The sequence below is a fragment of the Nicotiana tabacum genome, chromosome 7 (assembly GCF_000715075.1).
Source record: "Nicotiana tabacum cultivar K326 chromosome 7, ASM71507v2, whole genome shotgun sequence".
Lineage (NCBI taxonomy): Eukaryota > Viridiplantae > Streptophyta > Magnoliopsida > Solanales > Solanaceae > Nicotiana > Nicotiana tabacum.
The window spans coordinates 177615099-177631205 of NC_134086.1; the positions used below are offsets into that span (position 1 = coordinate 177615099).

A 16107-nucleotide genomic window follows, 5' to 3' on the forward strand; every position below is an offset into this window, starting at 1 on the left:
GCAGCTAAAATGAAGGATATTTCCCTGATTAAAGCTTTATATATAGGCATGCCAAAAAAGTTTGTCTTTCCATCCGGGGCAAAATAATAAGGATAGCACGGTGCACTAAACTTCCGCTATGTGAGGGGTTCGAGGAAGTACCAGACCACAAGGGTCTATCATACGCAGTCTTATCCTGCATTTCTGCAAGAGACTGTTTCCACTGCTCGAACTCGTGACCTCCTGGTCACATGTCTTTCCATCCCTAGTTAATTCAAATTTAAGAATGAGATTTTTTTGACTAAAAAGGATTGTAGCATCAATTAACTACGTTTAGACCTAATAAATTTGAATCGGCTATATTAATGTTCTACATGTATTATGCTTTCTTAAAGGATTCTCCACTATTTCAAAAAATTCTCTGATGTGTAGTAACCAATGGAATTTTTAGGTGATTTCTTTCACCTGCTTAAATTCTAGTGGTAAAGTTATTTAGCGATTAGGCTAAAGAAGAGACGCTAAAGGACATAGTAAAATATCGAGATGCACGCAAGCTGATTCGAATACTATCATTAAATATAATACTCTTTCCGGTCTACTTTAAGTGATGTTTGGTTGTTTTCACACCTATCAAGGAATTCACCTTTTAGCATTACTTAACAATTTAATTGACCATATTAACCTTAATTTGTTCATTGAAAATACAACAAATATACTCCTAGGCTCTTTACTCCAATGACAACTTTGAAAGAAAAAAAAGTTAATTCTTTCATGATTTTTTATTGTGAATCAAAATTTAAAAAAAGTGGACCAGAGGGGTAATGTTTATACTAGTATTCAGTAACCAGTTTTACTGTGAGAATGATGATAAACGCTTAACTACTATGTCTCCAGTAAAATTTTTGAGCCCATTGATCATTCTTATAATCAATTATTATAGGTTAAAGTAAGGATCTACATGCACAGAACATTCTTAGAAAAATAATCCATTTTCCAATATAACTCTTATAGTTAGGCAACAGCTTCCAAGGCTAAGCAGAAATCCCAATGGAGGTCAATTTAGTCATTCAATCATAAATTTCTTAGATCTAGTATAGATAAACTCGTAATATTACCCATAATTTAATGGCATTTCAATAACCACATCCTATTTAAATACCCTTCACTCCTGAACCATTCTCTCTCAATTCATATTTTCCACCATCCTCACTTACTTAGCCAACAAGAAAACAAAATATCAAATTAATTTGCTCTCTTTTACTTGCATCCTACATCATGGCTATGGCATTTAAGATGGTAAATATTTATCTGAATTCACTGACTCTAAATTCTGAATTTTCGTTTACTGACTGTTGTTTTTGTGATGTGACTAATTAAACAGGCGACTACAGGCATGTGGGTGACTGATGAATGCAAAAACTCGTACATGGAAATGAAATGGAAAAAGGTTCATAGGTATATAGTTTATAAAATTGATGAGAAATCAAGATTGGTCACAGTTGATAAAGTTGGTGGACCTGGTGAAAATTATGAAGATTTTGCTGCTGCTCTACCTAAAGATGATTGTCGATATGCTGTTTTTGATTTTGATTTTGTTACTGTTGATAATTGTCGAAAGAGCAAGATCTTCTTCATTGCCTGGTTTGTTGCTCTTCTTACTTCCACTTTTTTGATCGATATTCTCTTCATATTTTCTTTTTTATTCTCATTAGAGGTGGTAAATGAACGCGTTGGATCAAATTTAGACGGATCAAAACGAGTTAAATTATGACACAATTTGTCAAAGGTTGATTGAGTTCAGTAGTTCCTCATGATTTAAAATTATTGATTAGAGATATAGTAATATCGAGAAACAAAATTGTTTCAAGCACCAATCGAACCGAAAACGCCTTTTCTTTTTAAAGAGAGAAGGATGAGTTATTCACATTTCATTTGATAGTCGGAAGAGAATTGAAAGTTAAGCAGCGAGAATTCTAAAGATTCCCCTGAGTCAAATAACATGTCATAATTCTACCTACCTAATTAGCTTGACGTCACCTCATCTCTTCTTCTTATTTTGTTTCTTGAGAGAAAAAAAATAGTGAATGTTAATGTATTATTCTTAGGTTGATATTCCAAATTTATATAATTTCCCATTTAATTTCTATATTTGATCTTGGATGGTTGGAGTTAAGTTGCATTACAGTATTTTGACTCGTTTTGACCTAATAATTTGATTAATCATTCTTGGTTCAACTCGTCGGATCAAGTGAACAAATCGATTATAACTCAATTTTTTAACCTTGGACGAGTTGGAGGTTGAAAAATAGGTTGATTTTGCCACCTTTATTTTTCACTTGCTCCTTCTTAGAGTCGAGTTTCTTTTGGAAACAGCCTCTTTCTCCCTCCGGATAGGGATAAGGTCTGCGTACATTTTATCCTTCCCAGACTTCACTTGTGAGATTTTACTGGGTTGTTGTTATATGCTCCACTCGCTCAAAAATTTTCAGATCATGATATATTGCTAAGTTAATCCCTCTCGACTGTCATATTTTGATACATTTATTGAAATTTTTGGGAATTTTTTTGACTCAATAGGTCACCAACAGAATCAAGAATCAGAGCAAAAATATTGTATGCAACTTCAAAAGCTGGACTGAGAAGAGTGCTAGATGGAATTAGCTATGAACTTCAAGCAACTGATCCAACTGAGATGGGAATTGATTTGATCAAGGACAGAGCCAAATGAGATGTCCCATTTTTTTATTAGCAACCAAATTAATGCACTGTTATTTTGGCCATCTTTTTCAAACTTTGTTTTGTTTTTTTAATATAATAATGACTCCACTTAGAGGGCAAAGATGCTTTCTTTCTTTCTTTCTTAGTGGTACTATTGTGACCTTTTTTGTAAGATCTAAAAGCAAGGTTGATCTAAACCTTCTAATTTGTGATAACTATCATGTCCTTTTCTACTAATTTAACTACAAGTGTTTCTACTATTAATGAGTTTTGTGTAACTTTATCTCTTGTTCATACGTGGAGATTAAGATCACTTCAATTTCTTTAGGTACTTTTTTGTAAGATAAAGGTAAAGCAATCAAGACTTTATTAAAGTATTAATTTACCTTTATCTTTTTTTTTGTAAAAATAGTACGGGCTAATCAGTTTTTTGATTGATAATTAAAAAATAGTCGGTGTTTGTAAAATTATTGAAAAATAGTCACTATTTTGCTGCAATACTGGAGTTCCAGCATAATATACTGGAGATTGATGCACTTGTATATGAACTTCCAGCATATTATGCTGGAACTCCAGTATATTATGTTGAAAGTTCACATGTAAAAAATTCGAACTCCAGTATATTATGTTGGAATATTTTCCGGATTTTGAACAGTATTTTCGTTCAGATTTATATTTACATAAAATGTGGCTAAATTTCGATTACTTTTAAAACTGTCGCTATTTTTCAATTACCACTTGTAACACAGGTTATTTTTGAATTTTACCCTTTCTTTTTTGGTGTTTACATGGTATTTAATTCTTGTGTTAAGGTCGGGTTAAATTTAAATTCGCACCTAAAAGTCTTTAGTAAAAAAATAAAGCACTTTCAAAATAAGCATGACTCCATACTCGTGGCTCATATCCGAAACTTTCAATTAATCTTTACCTTTTTCTTGTGTTATTAGATCAGGTTGATGAATAACTTTCAATTAATCTTTACCTTTTTCTTGTGTTATTAGATCAGGTTGATGAATTGGGTAATTTTGTAGCCAATTTTTTCTTTTATAAAAAGTTTTTTTTTTTTTTTTGTGTGTGTGTGTGTGTGAACCAGTCTTTTAGAGCAGTGTAGAATAAAGTGGAATAGATGTTTACCAAACGGATCCAATGAGGAGACAAGCAGATCTTCCTTTCATTCATCTTTGGCTGGCACCTACTGCCCTGGCGGCAAGTGCTCTTCTTTGGGAATTACATTTTATTTTATTTTTAATTACCCGGCATCCGGTATCTATATTAGACTCGATTAAATTCGGATTCATACCGAAAAACCTCATATTTGGGGATAAAATGCTTCCTAACAAAGGCGATCCCACTTTGGGAATTACATTTACCTTTTGATATTAAGGTGTTGTGTAGCTTGTGAACAGCTTATACAATGATTATAATGTGAGAATTATTATGAAACAATAAAAGAAGAAAAGAGTATTGCAGAAACGTAGGAAAATAGAATTCTTATTGATTTTGGGATGATTTACAATGGAATAGGACTCCTCTATTTATAGGGAAAAAGTGACTTAGCCGCCAAGTAATAATCCCTAGAATCTCTCTAAATATAGACATTCACCATAGATAAAATTTTATTTATAACACTCTCCCTTGAATGTCTATTCAACAGATAAGGTGCCTCGTTAAAATCTTAACTAAAATAATACCCAGTGGGAAAAAAATTCTAGAGAAAGAAAAAGAGTGCACTTATCTAACAATACGCTTTTTAGTTGTCTCGTTGAAAACCTAGTGGGACAAAACCTTGTAAGGGAAAAAGAGTGCAACGCGCATTAACTCCCCCTGATGAGAGCATCAATTTACATCCTTGAGCTTCGCATCCCAATCTTGTATACTAGTTTCTTGAAGGTTGACATCAGTAGAGATTTGGTGAACAAATCAGTCATATTATCACTTGAATTAATATGTTGCACCTTGAAATCACCATTCTTGTATATATGTAATCTCTTCATATAATGTCGTGAAATAGCAGAGGTATTCTCGCTATCACATTACCATGCTTTTAATTATAGCAAGATACATATGTGCACAAATAGCACTTAGAATGTGGTACTTCATGACCAAAAATTGTATACCTTCAAGGATTGTCATATAAGTTAAGTCATATAAGTTATATAATAGACTTTAATTAGATGCATATCAAGTTTTCATGTCATGCTAGACAAATAAGATATCGAAAACTGATTGCACATACTATTGACTTTATACTTTCAAGTATTTGAACTGCAGGTCCAAAACTACATGTATTTCATATGAAACCAATTCTACTTGAATTATTTCTTCAAACTTAAGATCCTCATAAATATTTAGCGTTATCATAGATGTAATCGATGAATATTTTATATATATATATATATATATATATATATATATATATATATATATACAGTTCCAGACTCCTTATTTTTCATATAGACATAACATAGAGATTTTTTTATTTATATATTCAGGTACCTAAATCTCTCCTGAGATTTTATGAAGTGTTATGTCATGTGATCTTCTAGATCATTTGCCTCTTTATTATGATTATTTTGATCATTTCCTCATCTTCTTTATTAAGAAGTTTATTTGAAACCGATTTGTCTATATGCTTTAAGCATACCATAGACTTTATCCTTCTAGGACTTATTCTAATAGGAGCATTTGCAATGAGAATATAGTTACTTTCTTTGGGTCAGCAAATGCGTCTGGCATGCTTTGCAATATATTGCAAATGAATTATCTTTTATGAACTTCAAGTTCATATTATCTTATTCGAGGATCTAGATGTACACACGATAATTCATTTCACGTAACTTTTTCTCAACTGTTTATCTTGTCTCCCCCCTCATGTTAGAAAAACTAACTTGCTTCCTCAACTTTGAAAGCTCATCTTTGTGTGTTATGGTGTTAATCAAAATATACACCGCACATCAATAATAATGAGATGAAATTATATGGTTCCTGACCCTGAAATCACTTGTGAAAGGAGAATATAATATACTTTCGTATATAACGTATATTAAACCGATATAGATAACTTTGTTCTTATAAGTAATAGTTTAGCTATTAAGTGGAGGCACTCAATAATTATTTTGCTAAACCAACTTTGATGTAAACCAACTTATCCAGATAAACTTTCTTGAATAAAAAATACTAAAAATTATGCTCTAAATTAAATTATTGAGCAATTACCTCGCAAACACTAGGTTGCAGGTTAATAATAATCCCACATGTAACAATATCATAGATGCATCTTATGTGGTATACATGGAAGGTGAATGTGCTCATTTTCACCTGCGATATTTCCAGCATTCATGGAATTCAATCCCAATTTTAGTTGGTATATTAATTAATGAAAACAAGTAATATAAGAGAATTGGTAAATAATTTTTTAGTTCTTTAATATTTACCCGTATGAATTATCTATTATTTTTGCACATCATACTTAAATTGATATGGCTAAACCAAGTATGCCAACTGAATAAATTATCAATATTGATAAACTTCATATTACACCATGCCATGTGCAATTATCAATAAACTCCAAGTTTATAATGATATGGATCTTTAACTTCTATTTTATTGTGGCATTCTTTAGTTTGTGTAGTACAAATTGGAGAATAAAGCGGGTAGCTTTTTACATGCATATTACCCCGCTACAAGTTGTAGTAATAGAATATATTAAATCTTTCCTTTATTTATAGTCTCAGTATGACCAACTGCTTTCGTGAATACTTTAGAAACTCAATTAAGTTTCTTTGATACTTACTATATCACAATATCTTATTGATAATCAATTTCATTCCTCCAAAATAATAATAATTGGGTCTTTCAGAGCTATCAATTAATTTGATACTATCACATATTCATCAACATCCATAGGGTGAATATCTCTTTTAAAGAGAAAGTTATACCATTGTGGTTATGGTCAAAATTATATGCAAGATATGTTTCTTGCATTAATGTTATTCTTTAATAATCATATTACCAAAATATTTTGGCATAATCACAATAGGTACGTGATCAATGACTATTCATGCCATAATAATGAAATTATTTTCTTATTTCATCTCAAACCTCTTTCTAGGGGTGAGTGTGACATATTCACTATCAGTAGCACATTCATATTCTTCCAAGAATGAATATGTATTCATAAATTATATGTTGTCACATTCACATCATGAATGGACCATAATCATCTATATGTGCTTTACAAAATCTCATGACAAATCGATGATAAATATTACTTTCACAAAGTGAAAGATTAGTTTGAGAATTATTATTATTCTCATTATCACAATGATGACGATTATAATTTCGTTTATTGCTATGTCCATATCTATTGATACTTTCACAGTAATAATTTTGTCTTCTTTCAGACTTATTACATATTACTACCACATTCTCTTAAGGGAATAAGAATGAAGCAAATTCAATGGGACGGGTTTGCACTTCTTGTGCCCACAATCATACATGAATTTGATCATGGTAATGCATGAAAATTTTTGAGTGGTTATAATTTCTTACTAACTCCATTAGAGTTATAAGCAAAATTTATTGTCTTTGCTTGTATTTAAAATCAAATTATAGAATAAAAGAGAAAAATAAGGTAAAATACATACCTTAAATCCAGAATTTATTCATGAAGGAAGTTCATGGAACAATTGACAATCATTATGCTCAATCCCAAAGCTTCTACTCAATTGATTAGAGTCCCGTGTTGATAACGTGTTATGAAACAATAAAAGAAGAAAAGAGTATTGCACAGAAACGTAGGGAGAGAGAATTCTTATTGATTTTGGGATGATTTACAATGGAATATGACCTCTCTATTTATAGGGGAAAAGTGACTTAGTCACCAAGTAATAATCTCTAAAATCTCTCTAAAATATAGACATTCACCATAGATAAAATTTTATTTATAACAAAAATTAAATAATAACGGATTATTTACTAGATAGATATTTAATTTATTAGACTAATATAAAATACACGACAAAACAAATTTTTGATTTTTTTTCTCTATGTCTTTGATTTAAAGTAAAAAAAAAATCTTTTTATTGTCCCGTTTTAATTTTTACACTTACTTGATCTCCCAATATAATAAGAAGCATAATTAAAAAATGAAAAAACTTTTGCGTTCAAATAGTGTGTTAAAATGATCAAGCCTCAAGATTATGCGGGTCAAATGGATTCAAGTAAACTTAAGGATATGATCAAATTATGCGGGTCAAATGGATTCAAGAAAACTTTTTTTAATGGTAGTGTATGGCCAGCTTGTACTATTTCGATTGTTTTATTGGATTCGTGTTATTTCTCCCTTCGTATATATTGGATAACTTTATCAAAACAACTTTTATAAAAAGAAAAAAGTTATATATATATATATATATATATATATATATATATATATATATATTTATTTATCATTGCTGAAGTTTGTTAATTTTTAAGATTTAATTATTTTATTGATCGTTGAGTTATTAACGACATGATCCTCCTTGTCAACTTGTCTTTATTCGGGTCAAACATGTGCGTGTAGCGTAGTTAGGTCAAATATGCTCAATTCAAGATAAATTCTCAAGTAGCTTCTTGTTACAGTCATATCATAATTTTATAGCCTTATTTATTACTTTTAGCGTAAATCCTCAAATTAAATATGAGAATCAACTTATTATTACAAACATTTTTAGCATCAATAATTTGACGGATCAATCAGATCTGAATCCTATTATGACCAGAAGCGGACCTATACTATAACAAGAGGGGTCGCTGGCACCCGTAAAGTTCGACAAAAATTCCATGTATACATGTATATATCCTTAGAAAATAGTAATATATTAGTAGTTGTGCACTCTTTATACAAAACAGATTTAGTTGAATCCAAAAGTGCATCCTCGACCTTAACATCCTAGGTTCGCCTCTGATTATGACATGTCTTACCTGTAATGTAAACGCGCTAAAATTGGCTATCCACATTTCATTTTCTAGTCTTTTGATTGATAATCATTAGGGAGAAGAAAATAAAACTGAGTTTAAGTTACATACTTGGGAATTTGCTACCATCATATCACTTTTATTTACGGTAACGGGTAGTTCGTATTATTTTTAAGGAAGCATAATATAAATATTTTTTGGGTAATCTGATAGTGTAAAATCCGGTTGCTTATTTTGGTTTAACTGAATCTAATTTGCTAAAAATTATTTAATCATATGCTTATTTACCAGAAGCATGCAGCTTACCGGTTCCTCAATTATTAGGGACTTATTATTGGGTCCATGCATTTGTTTTTTTGTTTTTTGAATAGAAATATCTTTATGTAATACTACAAGTATGTAATCAGCAATTTCATCTGCTTATAATAATACGATACTCATATGATTATATTTCACGACATTGTACAAATTACAAAATGATTGTTTTAAACTGACTGCTGAACTAACTCCATCAATTAGAAACTGGTACATTTTGAACATCATGTGCCCTTGTGCAACCATCGACCTTGCTAATCAGTCCTAGACCAAGTGTAAAAACGATTACTTATTAAAAAAAAAATATGACATTAAAGAAAATGACTAATTAAATCATAAACCTACAAATTATGCTAGCAGCAGTGGTAATTAACTACATTCAAATGCTAACATTTTTGCCCCCATTTATCTAATTTTTGAGTAAGAAAAGTGGGCAACAGTGTGATACTCAGAATTTGTGCATTACGGCTCAAATTGTTATATCTTGCACATTGGATATGATGCACATATTTCTTTCTTTTTTTTCACATAATAATTTTCTTAATGTAGCGAGTGGTTGAATTTCGCAAAAATATTGTAAAATGGTTTAAAAAATAAGGGTAATATTTAGAGAATCTCTAGTTTTAGAGAATTTTTAATTATTTTAGAAAGAATAAATTATTGAGTTTTGAAGAAAATGAACCGAATGAAAAAAATATAGAGGATACATTTAGTTGAAACTAACTAATTTCGATTTAATGCATTTGTTAATGTTGTTGTTGTTGTTGCTGCTGTAGCGATTAGTTGAATTGGTACTACATTATATTTTTCATAGCGTGAAATTCAAAAATAGTCAGATTTACAAGTGGTAATTAAAAAATAGTCACAACTTCGAAAGTAATAGAAATTTAGCCACTTTTCATGTAAAGATAAATTTGAACAAAACACTGTTTAAAATCCGGAAAATATTCCACCATAATATACTTGAGTTCCAGTATAATATATTGCACATCTAGTATAATATACTAGAGTTCCAGTATATTATACTAGTCCATCATAATATGCTGGAAGTTCATACACAGGTGTTCTAATCTCTAGTATATTATGCTGGAACTTTCCGTGTTGCAGCAAAATAGTAGCTATTTTTCAATGATTTTGCAAACGTTGGCTATTTTTCAATAACCAGTCCGAAAACTAGCGAGCCTGTGCTATGTTTACTTCTTCATACTAGTAACTGGCAGCACTATGGACCCGTTTAGCCCCATAGTGAAGGTAAAAATTGCACGGGACGCCCAACCATTTAACCTATACCCATTTTTTAAAAAAGTTTTAACTTGTACCCACTTTTTAAACAACTTCAGCCCCCTTTCTCTTCCTCTTTCTCCTCCTTCGTTTTCTTCTTCTTCTTCTTTCCTCTGCTGATGTTGGTGCTACTATGAAACTTCAGTTCATGGGATGATTGCCATAAGTATGTTTATCAGATTATTTAAAAATAAATTATAAATAATTACGTAAGTTAGTAGACAATAATTTGTGACTATTTTCACGTACGGAAAGTTTAAGGTCACACTTAGTGATTCTTTTCATGATAATTCTATTCTTTTCACGTTTATTGTTTCCAAAATTTATGATTTAGATACTGTTGGCAATCTGATTATTTATCTAGTATGTTAGAAAGCTTTTTCAAAAACTTCAGCTTATATAGTGCTGAAGTTTTTACTAATGAACTAAATAACTTCATCATCTTCTGTTGAAGATTTTAAAAAAGCTTTATGACAAAACTAATGAATCCAGGACAAAAAAACTTCAGCTTATTTAGTGCTGAAGTTTTTACAAAATGAACTAAATAACTTCAGCATCTTCTGCTGAAGTTTTTGAAAAAACTTATCCAGTACAAAAAAACTTCAGCTTATTTAGTGCTGAAATTTTTATTAATGAACTAAATAACTTCAGCATCTTCTGCTGAAGTTTTGAAAAAGCTTAATGACAAAAGTAATGAATCCACGACAAAAAAACTTCAACTTATTTAGTGAAATTACAAACAAAAATTTCAGTAAATAGAGAACAAAACTTCAGCTACTATGCTTAAGTTCAGCAATTACAAACAAAAACTTCAGCAAATAGAGAACAAAACTTCAGCTACTATGCTGAAGTTTGTGTGATTGCCTTTGCTACTTCAGCCCCGTATACTGAAGTTACGCGAAAAGGTGGGTACGCTTGTAATTTTTTTTGCAAAACGGACATAAGTTAAAACGTGACCCAAAAAACGGGTATAGATGCAAATAACCATAGTGAAGTCATTATTTGCAAGTTGAAGTTGGGCCACGAATATTTGTCCATCATTTTAACTTTTAACTTGACATAATGAATTTAAAGTTGGATAACTCATTTGGGAATTATTTCCAATGAAAGAGTGGTTATAATACTCACAAAACCTCAATTAATTTATTTTCAAATACAATCTCAGCTTCCAAATACAATCTTTAAACTTGAATTTCAAATAAGTATTTCTTTCAACTTTCAATCAAATAATGTCCAAAATTTGGCTATGGCATATGGCCATCTTGTTTTATCCACAGGAGATCAAAACAAGGCAATGTAGTGTCTACTATAGGCCCAGCCCATAACAGTCCTTACCATTTCTCTCTCGTTTAGACTTTAGGCCTCAAAACCAGTTTCAGAATCTGCTGCTCTTGAAAAGCCCATCAGTTAACTTATCAAACTGGGCCTACATGCAGGTCTAACTTCGGATATTATCACTTTTAGCCTACGCTAGAAACTATTTATGTTTGGTAGTCGAAATGATGTATCAAATTTGTATAATTTTTTGTATTTAACATACAGAGTCTATATATATACAAAAAATATACAAAAATTATACAGTTTTTCAACTATTATTTTTGGAGTGGCTATTCAGTGTCATTTTTCCTTTAACCTCTATGTAGCCTCAAAACTTTGCTCCGACTAACTTGAATGGATTAAACTATGAAGATGTGCTTTAATTGGTCAACTTGAGCAAAATTAGGATTAGTTCATTCAAAACCTTAGGTCAGTTTGAACTACCTAAGTACATTTTAATTTGCATCATTTTGGGTTATACAGAAAAAACATGTTTTACTTGGATTGTTATGTATATTTCTCTCAATGCTTTCACATATTTTTTCTCTTTATAAGGAAAAGAAAATCCTTCTTGGTTTGGTGATTAAACAAATTAAAAAATAGCACAAGAAAAAGGCCAGTTTTGAGTTGGAAGGAGAATTCGTAGTTTAGCCTATAGTCATCTAACTCACCTTAAAAGTAAACATAAACAACTGAATCATGACATATTTATTGACTGAACATATTTTAACTTAAACAGTTTTAGAGAGAAAGTTTGGAAAGTTTTATTTGTAAATATTTGTAATTTTTTAAAGAAAGATTTGTGAGAGAAAAAAAAAAGTTACTATTTTTAGAGTTTCCTACGATGGCTATATCTATTTCAGAGCCCCAATTAATCAAAATTCGCAGAGTATAAATACTTATGCATTAACTAATAGCCTGTTTGGCCAAGCTGGAGAAATCAGCTTATTTTGAGAAGTACTTTTGGAGATAAGCAGTTTGTGTTTGGCTAATCAGTCCGAAAAGAACTTTTGAAAAATAATTTGTATTTGACCAAGCTTTTTAGAAAGTGCTTTTTAGTGTCAAATTACGAATAAGGACATGAATAGATTTACTTAATAATTAATATTATAAGTAAATAAATAATATCAAAATTTGTGTTATTACATGCAATAATTAAAAAAAATTCATTTTATTTAAGTAAAATATGAAAATAAAATTAAAAAGTACTTAATTCTTTTAATATAAGTTAAATATATTAAAATTCCTTCAACAAATATAAAAGCATTCACCCCTAAAGTCACTATATATTAGAAAGTTTTCCTAAAAATAAGAAGAAATATTTATAAATTAATATCCTAAGTATTAGGTTTAAGGGTTATTTTGGTATATACTATATTTTGTTAAGGGTATTTTAGGTAAGAAGAAAAGCCAAAACTGCTTCTGCTTCTGCTTTGGAAAGAAACTACTTTTTTCTGCTTCTCCTTTTTCCCAAAAGCATATTTTTTTCCTAAATAAGTTTGGCCAAACATTTCAAATTAAAAAAAAAATGATTTTGAAAAAAAAATACTTTTTTCTCTTGAGAAGCTTGGCCTATAAGTAACAATTAGTTCAAGGGTTTGTTACAAAGGGCTAGGGGTAACGTCTGCGTACATATTACCCTCCCCAGACTCCACTTGTGGGATTATACTGGGTCGTTGTTTGTTTGTTTTGTTTTTACAAAGGGCTGAATGATAACATGTCCGCCACGAGATAAAAGGCCGACAGCGAATATCTATCGTCCGGTCAGTCAATTATGAGTACATGTTCTCGGCGATATTTTGATATTTAATTTTCTTCCTTTTTCTTTTTCTGATTCTTTATTCTTTTTTCTGTCTTTTCATTTTATTCTGTGTCTCCATTTTCAATATTTCCTTTCTCTTTTAGTGATTATTATGTTCTTTTTTTTTCTTCAATGCTTTATCTAAATCTGGTGGTTGAAAGTGAAGTCTCTAATCTACGAAGCAAAAGTTGGACAACTCTGACATTAAATGAAAAGAAAAAAGGAATAGGAGATAAAGTTAATTATTATGTAAAAATAGATTTCTATAATAAATTATATCTTATGTACTATGTTTTTAGTGTCTAAAATAGCGAGTATTATTTAATATTACTAACCAAACGCTGAATTTATTATGCAAAAATTTCTTTTATCTAATACTTTCAATCAAAAATTACATTATTTTATATATAATTTTATGTCGGGATTATTTTTTCTAATTTCTCCAATCAAAAAACTCCCGAGTGACCGCAACACTTATCGTCTAATGATGTCGGTAGAAATCATCCCATTTTTTCTTTTATATTTTCAATGTAATTGAATCTTTATTTTTTTTTGGGTTAAAAAAGGGATTCCTGGGGAAAATTAGAGATACTCATATTTACGATTGATAATTGAAAAATAACTACAACTTCAAAAGTAATCGAAATTTAATCATTTTTCATATAAAGATAAAATCTGAACCAAAATACTCTTAGAGATTCGGAAATATTTCAGCATAATATGCTGGAGTTCGAATGTTTTATTTTTATATGAGCTTCCAACATAATATGTTAGAATATTATAATATGCTGGAGTTCCATCGTAATATGCTAGAAGTTATATGAAGGAGCTTCATAATCCCGCATATTATGCTGGAACTTTTTCTGTGCTGGAGTTCTAACATAATATGTTAGAAGTTTATACGCATGAACTCCATAATCCAGCATATTATGCTGAAACCTTTTGCGTTTTAACAAAATAATCACTATTTTTCAATAACTTTGCAAATACTGATTATTTTTTAATTAACAATCCGAAAACGGGTAAACTCGTGCTATTTTTATATCCCTCAGTGTAGAATTTGGCAAATGACTGCAGGCGGACCTCGTGAATCGCGGCAAACTAACGACTTTTAATTCACAAGGATGTCATTTTCTGGGATGGTTGGGTCATAATATATTAATGGGCCCTAAAATTAATCTCTATGCTTTTTGCTTCAATTAGAGCAAACACGTGTCATCTCTGGACCATGCAGCATCAAAGCTCTATGTATTTTTAACCTAACTTCTGTTTTATTTTTAATCACACGACTAACAACGGTTTCATAAATAGTTGTGGACTATTTTTTGGTAATAATTTTAATTCATGTAATGCTAAATCTTTCATTTTCATTAGGACCCGACAATTGGAGGCCAATATGGATAATCGTCCAAAATTTAGAATTTGAGGGTCACAATTGATGTTACTCCTATTTTTTACCTTCTATATTAGAGATGTGGTGCTGGTGCTATGTGGACAGTTAATTTCATATTAATTCCGATAAATTATTTATTTATTTATTTAGTTATGGAAGTTTATTTGTGGATGCCAATCGCGGTTCTATAGTAGAATTATTGCAATCATATTAATAGACCAATATGGTCCACACTCTGTTCTTATCAATAAAGCAAAAGGACAAAAAGAGAAATCATCCAAAGCACCTCTTTATCTTTTTGTAAATACTTTACTTATTTAATATTTCATTAATTCAAATAATTAGTGTAGATTTAATAAAATTACAAGTAATAAACAATTAATTCTTTTTTTTAATATCAAATATTTTAGAACAAAGCTTGATAGAATTTGAATCCTCGTGTAAGGTGCTTATCAAGTGAGAAATCCATCTAACTCTTGTCTTGTTTTTTTTATTTATATTCAAACTCAATATTTTAAACAATTTATTAAATTAGTTTTATATTTGTCGTTAATCAATAACGTCTCTTTTTTATCTGAAATCATAATCAACAAGTTGGAGTTAGGTAATATATTGAATTCCTTTATTCCACTTTTTCCGCATAAATTGGGGTCTGACACATAACTAATCTCGTCAACAATCCAACTTTCTCAGCGACAAAATCATACCTACAATTTCTTAACATTTTAAAATTCCAAAAGAAACCCCTAAATCCACAGTAATTATATTAAATATAATTTAACAGGTAACTCACCGATTTTTAAGATTATAAATCTCACATTTTGATAAAATTTATTTATAAATTATTTTTGAGGATTTAATACTGTAAATATATTTTAATATCGCGCATATAACTCAAAAGAAAAATGATACCATATAGCCGCTCTCAAAATAATAAAAAAAAAAAATATATATATATATATATATATATATATATATATATATATATATATATATATATTCTGCATAATCCCTCTTGTATAAATTTTATATACTTCTTCACTAAGAAGGAGAACCTTGGCGTAGCTGGTAAAGTTGTTGTTATGTGACCAATAGGTTACGGGTTCAAGCAATGAAAACAATCTTTTGCAGAAAATGCAGCGTAAGACTGCGTAATATAGACTCTTGTGGTCCGACTTTTTACCTAACCCGCTGCATAGCGAAAGCTTAGTGCATCGGGCTACCCTTTATACTTCTTCGCAAATTAAATATAAAATTTCTAGCCCGAACTAAAAGTCCTTTTAATTCGAACTCACTAGGTTAAGTAAATAAGTCCCCAGCTTTATTCAAATTAAAATATTAA

General features: G+C 30.1%; 1 protein-coding gene across 1 annotated transcript; it reads left to right on the plus strand.

Moving 5' to 3' along the window:
* Positions 1-1116: 1116 nt before the first annotated feature.
* On the plus strand, positions 1117-2957 carry LOC107815511 (actin-depolymerizing factor 5-like). Its single transcript, XM_016641099.2, has 3 exons — positions 1117-1275; positions 1361-1620; positions 2557-2957. Exons 1-3 carry the CDS (start codon positions 1255-1257, stop codon positions 2705-2707), a joined length of 432 nt encoding a protein of 143 aa, XP_016496585.1. The 5' UTR covers positions 1117-1254; the 3' UTR covers positions 2708-2957.
* The last annotated feature ends 13150 nt before the right edge of the window (positions 2958-16107 follow it).

Bases quoted from the DNA above. Each gene is read 5' to 3' on its own strand.
- LOC107815511 (XM_016641099.2), top strand. From the start codon at position 1,255: ATGGCTATGGCATTTAAGATG. The intron at 1,276-1,360 runs GTAAATATTTAT...CTAATTAAACAG, and splicing joins TGGCTATGGCATTTAAGATG to GCGACTACAGGCATGTGGGT. The intron at 1,621-2,556 runs GTTTGTTGCTCT...TTGACTCAATAG, and splicing joins AAGATCTTCTTCATTGCCTG to GTCACCAACAGAATCAAGAA.